The sequence below is a fragment of the Echinops telfairi genome, unplaced genomic scaffold (genome assembly GCF_000313985.2).
Source record: "Echinops telfairi isolate 266 unplaced genomic scaffold, ASM31398v2 ScPeMD7_7468;HRSCAF=8506_0, whole genome shotgun sequence".
Taxonomy (NCBI): domain Eukaryota; kingdom Metazoa; phylum Chordata; class Mammalia; order Afrosoricida; family Tenrecidae; genus Echinops; species Echinops telfairi.
This window is the reverse complement of record NW_022111369.1, coordinates 6,016,943-6,023,926: the sequence shown is the minus strand read 5'-3', so window position 1 is coordinate 6,023,926 and position 6,984 is coordinate 6,016,943. Positions and strand designations below refer to the sequence as shown.

At 40.5% G+C, this 6,984-nt stretch overlaps 1 protein-coding gene across 1 annotated transcript in view; it reads left to right on the top strand.

Annotated features, from left to right (window-relative positions):
* Positions 1-6,984, top strand: part of EGF (epidermal growth factor) — a 146,770-nt gene that overhangs the window by 125,493 nt on the left and 14,293 nt on the right. The window contains exons 16-17 of the mRNA XM_045284316.1: positions 5,499-5,615; positions 6,512-6,637. Coding sequence (XP_045140251.1) covers positions 5,499-5,615; positions 6,512-6,637 — 243 coding nt within the window. The remainder of the gene's footprint in view (positions 1-5,498; positions 5,616-6,511; positions 6,638-6,984) is intronic.

Here is a 6,984-nt window from a genome sequence, read left to right as displayed (position 1 = left end):
TACCATGATTAAACCCTGTCCTTGTTTGGGCTGCTGATATTGTGGTTGCTTCCCACAGATGTAGTCAATTTGATTTCTGTGTATTCCATCTGAAGAAGTCCACATGTATAGTCACTGTTTTATGTTGTTGAGAAAAACATACTTTTGGTGAAAAAAATCTTTGGTCTTACAAAATTCTATCAAAGGGTCTCTAGCTTCGTTTCTATCACCAACGCTATATATTCCAACTACGTACGGTTCCTTCCTTTTTGCTTACAACTTTTACATTTCAATCACCATTAATTATTAATGCATCTTGATTGCAGGTTTGATCAATTTCTGATCAAAGAAGTTGGTGGACTTTTCAGTTTTTTCCACGACTAGATTTAGTGGTTGTTTCATGTATTTGAATGATAGTCATATTTTAATAAATGCTTATGAAAGCAACAGTCAGGAAATCAAGCAATACGTTGCATTGGGTGAATGTGCTTCGCAAAATCTCTTTAAAGTATCAAAGAGCAAGGGTATCGCTGTGAGGTCTTGGTGCCCCTGACACAAGCCGTGATATTTTCAGTCGCCTCGTGTGCAAGGGGAAGTTGGACATTACGTAAGGAAGACTGAAAAATTGATGTGTTTGCGTTAAGGTTCAGGTGAAGAATATTGAAAGTACCATGGAATGTCAAAAGATCAAGCAAATCCATCTTGGCACAGGTATAGCCAAGAATGCCACTTAGAACCCAAGATGGTGAGACTCCATCTCCTGTACTTTGGACATGCTATCAGAAAAGAGTGGTCCCCCAAAAAAGATACCGTGCTTGGTAAAGTAGAAAACCCAAAGAACCCAACTCACTGCCAGAGTCAATGCTGACGCATAGTGGTTTGCCACGACTGTAACTGGTGATGGGAGTAGAAAACCCAGTGTTTCTCCCTCAGAGCTGCTGCTGCTTTCAAACTGTCAATCATATGGAGAATAGCCCAATGTGTAACCACTCTACCACCAGCGCTCCTTTGGTAAAGTGTAAGGTCAATGGAAAAGAGGAAGCCTTTCAATGGGATGGATGGACACAGTGGCTGCAACAATGGGCTCAAACATAGGAACAGTTGTGAGGACGGGGCAGGACCAGGCAGTGTTTTGTTCTGTTGGATATTGGGTCACTGGCAGTCAGAACTGACCCATTGGCACCTAACAACAACAACAATGCCCTTTCTAACCCTTCCTATTCTGTGTCTTTCAGATCTCAGTTCAACACACTCTTGGTCAAAAAGCCTTTCTAGTCCCCTAAGTAAAGTTGCCCTATTACATGCTTTATTCTCTGGCTGTAGTACATTTTCTTGACAGTCCAGTGTTATACTTCAATAAGTATCAGTGCAGACAGCAGAGGCCTTGTCTATATTAATCACCATTGTAACCTTGGTTGTCATTAGGCCTAGCATGTGGTAGTCACTTTAAATATTTACTTATTTTACCAATGGGTTTGTGTGATAAGGCTAATTTTGATTCAGGTTGTCACAATACTTACTTATTCTTATTTAGATATGTATAGTGCTTTATATCTCTCAGAGGATTTAAAAAATATTTCTTCTTCTTCTTCTTCTGCATCCCTTTCTAATGATAGTCATGTAAGCAGACTGGACAAAGATGTTATCTGTGTTTTAGAGCAAAAGCAAGTTTGTGGTGGAACAACACTTGACTATAAATGATCCCTCTTGCAATTATATTCCTGTTACATCCTTTACTTTACATTATGCAAAATTGCCTAGGGGTTGGCACATTACAGGATAAATCCTCAATCATATTCTAACTTAAGACAGTTTTACAAATGATTTAAAATGCCTTGGGTCCTTGGATGCTATCCACCATACCTTCTGAGAATTCTTGTGATTTGTGAACTAGTTTCCCAAATAAATGCCAAATCAGATGAATAATGGATTTAGTTGAAGCACTTCCATCTCTGAGAGTCATGAGAGACAGGAGATGATCAAGCAAGCATGAAAAGCATGTTCCAGCAAAAGAAATCTTGTTCAAGCAGTGAAGCAAATCCAGTGCAATCCCTCACGGTCTCCATTCACATGGCGATGGAATCCTGCTAGGTCATTTAGCTTTGTTTAATTTATGAGTGAGTTTGGAGGATTTCTTTGACCTTTTCTGCACTCAGATGAGCAAGCTTACTGATAAGTCAGTAAAAGCAGGCAGATGATAGTTTACTATCTTATCAGAGACTTTAACTACAAAAGAGAAAGGGTATGATAAGCTGTTGCTCCTGCTGTTGTTGATAGGTGACACGTGTTAGGTGCTTCTGACAGTGACCCTATGTGCAAAGGAAGAAACCACTGGTCTGGCCTGTGCCATCCTGACAAAGGTTCTTATGTGTAAGCCTACTATGGCAGCAACTGGGTAAACCCATCTCATTAAGAATGCTCCTCTTTTTCACGAGCACTCAACTTTACCAAACATAATGTCCTTCTCCAGGTACCGGTCTCTCCTGGTCACATGTCTAAAGTATGGGAGACAGTGTTTTACCATCTTAGTTTCTAAGCAGCATTCTGGCTATATTTCTTCCAAGATAGAGTGGTTCATTTTTCTGGAAGTTCCTGGTACATTCAATATTCTTTTCCAACACCATAATTTAAAGGCATCCATTCCTGAGTTTTCCTTACTCATTGTCCAGCTCTCACATACAGCCGAGGCAACCGAAAACACCATGGCGTGGGTGATCCCCTGGAGTCCTCAAGGTGGCATCGTTGCTTCTTAATACTTCACAGAGGTCCTTGCCAGCAGATTTCCCCAATGAAATGTTGCTTGTTATATACCATGAGCTGCCAGACTGTTGCTTCCATGGGCACTGATTATTGATCCAAGTAAAATGAAATCCTTGACCACTTCAATATCTTAACCACTTACCAAATTGTTGTGCATTTGGCCGGTTGGAAGGATGTTTGCCTTCTTTATGTTAAAGTGCAATCTATAATAACAGGTGTAGACTTTGATCTTTATCAGTAAGTGCTTAAAGTCTTTTTTCACCTTCAACAAGCAAGGTAATATCATCTGCGTATCGCAGGTTGTTAGTGAGTCTTCAATCTCAGATTATTTGCTCCGCATACAAATTGAATAACTATAATATACACTTGATCCTGCACAAGACTTCTTCAGTGTTGAAAAGCAAGGATTTTACTTTGAGGACTAAGGTGTGCCTGACCAGAGCCATGGTATTTTTCCGTTGCCTCATATGCCTGTGAAAGTTGGACATTGAGTAAGGAAGACTGAAGAATTGATGCATTTGAATTGTGGTGCTGGAAAAGAATGTTAAAAGTCCCTCGAAGTGCTAAAGGGACAAATTGCTCTATCTTAGAAGAAGCAAGGCCAGAGTGTTCCTTAGAGGCGAGGATGGCAAGACTTCGTCTTATATACTTTGGACATGTTGTCAGGAAAGACCAGTCCCTGGAGAAGGACATCATGCTTGGTAAAGTGGGGAGGCAGCAAAAGAGAGGACGGCCCTCCAGGAGATGGATGGACGGACAGCATGGCTGCCACACTGGGCTTACGCATAGAAACAAGTCTGAGCACGGCACAAGACCAGGAGGTATTTCATTCTATTGTGCATGGCGTCCCTATGGCACCTACCAACAGCAGCCCCCGATGCACATCTTTCATGGCTTTAACCCATGCAGTGTCCCTTTGTTCTGTCCAAACCGCTGTCTCTTCCTGTATATATGAAGTCTTTGATCTTTACCAGTAAGTCCTTAAAGTCGGTTTCACCTTCAACAAGCAAGGTTGGTCGAACATATGTATATACGTTCCTAATGAGCACAATTAAGTGTTCTGAAATCATCATTCTTCTCATTGTTAGCCACAATTTGCCATGGAATATATTTTGGAACAGCATGGCTAAAAGATTCAATCATTAAGAGCTTTTACTGCCAATTTACTAAAATCATATTTCATAGATAATAAAAAATGGATGTCACAACCCATGTTTCTTATCGAGCTGTATGCAGTGACTTGCAAACCTCAAGGCACTTTTACAAAGTCTTGAGCCATAGAAACTAAATGCAGTAAATGATCACTTCTCCTCAGACGCCTTTGAAATGCGCATGTCTCACCGAGTGACAGGTTCAGTCATACCTATAGGCAACTTTTTGTTTCTCTAACTACTTATTTCTAATGAATATTTTTAATGAAATAAGTACTTAAAGCAAAAATAGAAAGAAGAGGAAAGAAACAGACTGAAACAAACAAACAAAACCTTGCCTACAACATGTGACTGACTCTGCCCCTTGGGGCATTTGCATGTCAATGGACTCTGAAGTGAAATGATCCATGTACTGCATTTCATTTGTATGGTTCATGATTTTGTAAAAGTGCTTGAGTTTTGCAAGTCACAGCACAAAGCCTGATAATAAGCATTCATTGTGACCTTGAGTCTTTATTAACATTGAAACATAATTTCATAAATTGACAGTTGTGTGATTGCATCTTTTCCCCCAGCTGCCCCGCAAATTGAACTGCTACTTTGAGACCCTTGTAGCGTAGAATATACTATATCCCCTTTGTATATTGTAATAGTTCCCAAAGTCTAAAACCATACTCCTTGCCATTGAGTTGCGTCCCACTCAGCAAACAATCGAAATGATAGAGTGTGACTGCCCTTGTGGGTTTCCATGATTCTGACTTTTAAAATGTATTTTATTATTTTTTATTCTGACTTTTTATGGGAGTAGAAAGTCTCATCTCTCTCTTGTGGAGCAGCTGGTGGTTTTGAACTGCTGGCTTTGTGGTAAGCAGCCCAATGCATACATAACCCATCATGCCTTCTCATTTGTACTAGTTGAGATGTTTCCAATAATAAACCTTCTGGAATTTGCATCACCTTTACTCCTAGCAATTTTGCAGTTCTAATTCCTGGTCACTCAGAAACCAAAATGTAGCAACGTCTAAGATCACACAGTGTTTTGTGAACACCAAATAGTTCTTAAAGAGTCTTTTGCGAGCCTGTTAGCTGAGAGCATGTAAATGATGTGAAAACACTTGTCTGGGTGTTGTCCATTTCCATCGAGTCAGCTTCCTCTCCCGTGACCGAGGTACAGCAGAATGAAATGTTGCCTGTCCCTTGCCCTTTCCAAGTTAATTGATAAGTTACAGGATCCCTGGTGGTGCAGTGGTTTCACATTGGGCTGCGATCAGCAAGGTCGGCAGTTTGAAACTCCTAGCCACCCCTTGGGAGGAAGACTGGACTTTCTAAGACCTTGAACAGTCCCAGTCTTAGAAACCCAGAGGGGTCTGCTATGAGTTGGCTTTGACTCGATGACAGTGAATTTAGTTTGGGTTTTATTTTTGATCTATTTAATCCTATTGTTAAAGCAATAGATATAGCTTACAGACTGATATATTGCTTCTGCTTAGAGGCTAATCTGGAAGTTGGCAAAGGAAGTGCCAGAAGGTTCTGCATAACCCCAAACATTAAAGCCCTCTTTTTGTGGAAGATCTGTGAATAAACTCATAGGGTTCTCTCTGTTTGCAGATGAAGATGAGTGTGCCCCCATGAGATGTGGCACCAACGCTTGGTGTGCTTCCAAAGGAGACAACGCCTCTTGTCAGTGTTTGACGGGATTTGCTGGCGACGGAAAACTATGTTCTGGTAACAGCGAAGTCCAAATATACTGACATCTGAAAAAAATAGTGAGCCAGAGACATTCTGGAATATCAAATATCCAGAAAACTTGATGTAATCAGCCTTCTTTTATATTAGCTAAGAAGCTAGTGGATGACATGCATACAAAATATGAAACATTTCATATATCATATTACATTGAGTTAGTTTAAAATTCTGTGCTATGGGCAATTGATAATCAGAGAAATTGTTATAGCCTGTTTCAGAAGCATGGCGTGGGCTTCAAGTCAAATTTATAAATTGTCTGATTCCAATAAAAGCGTAACCTCCTCACCCCACCCTACCCCTGCCCCCCAGACACTAAAGTTCTAGTCAGATAAATAGGATGTGATGGATAGATTTCAAATTTACATTTGATAGCCCAATGTTATGTTAATGATCACAGGAAGGAAATCACAGTCATTATGGCCTGAAACTCTGGCAGAAATTAATTTATTTACATGTTTGAGCTAATCAGATGGTGGAAACGGCTTCACAAATGACAGTGAAGAAGTCCAAGACTCAGGTTTCACATTTCATTTTTCCAGCAGTAACTATAAACAGCCGAATAAGAGAATGCAAGCATGTGCTGGTTCTCTCCTACGGTTGCCATTTTTGAGCCCTGGTGGCCCCGTGGGTGAAGCACTGGGCTGCTAGCCAAAAGGTGGGCAGTGTGAATCCACCAGCTGCTCAGAGGAGGAAAAGGTAGTCTGTTCCTGGGAAGACTGACAGCACTGGAAACCCACAGTGCAGTTCTACTCTGCCCTGTAGGGTCACACTAAGTCAGAATGGACCAAGAATAGTGGGCTTGGTTCGGCTTGGGGGGCATTTCCATTCTTCCAGGATTGCCTCTGTATTTCATGAACATATAACTTTCCCTACAGATATAGACGAATGTGAGAAGAATCCCACAGTTTGCCCTGCAGCCTCATCCCAATGCATTAATACCGAAGGTGGCTATGTCTGCAGGTGTTTAAAAGGCTACCAGGAAGATGGAATTCATTGTCTAGGTAAGAAAGTGGCAGACAATGGAGGGCAGTGTCATGTCTCAGGGAATCTTGAAGTGCTGTGCAGGTGGGATTCAAAAATTTAACAATTGGTTCGCTGCTCTAATTTCTGTTTTAAGTATAAAACGATATCTCATAGGGTTAATACTTAAATAGGAACAATAAAAGAGGTGCACAAGCTAAATTATGATAAAAGAAGGAGTTTTAAAATATTAAATACACCTGACAAAAAAGCAATAAAACTCTTATTAAGATATTTCCATATTGCTTCTTTTTTTTATTCGGGGCTGATACAACTCTTATCACAATCCATACATCCATCCATTGTGTCAAGTACATTTGTACATTTG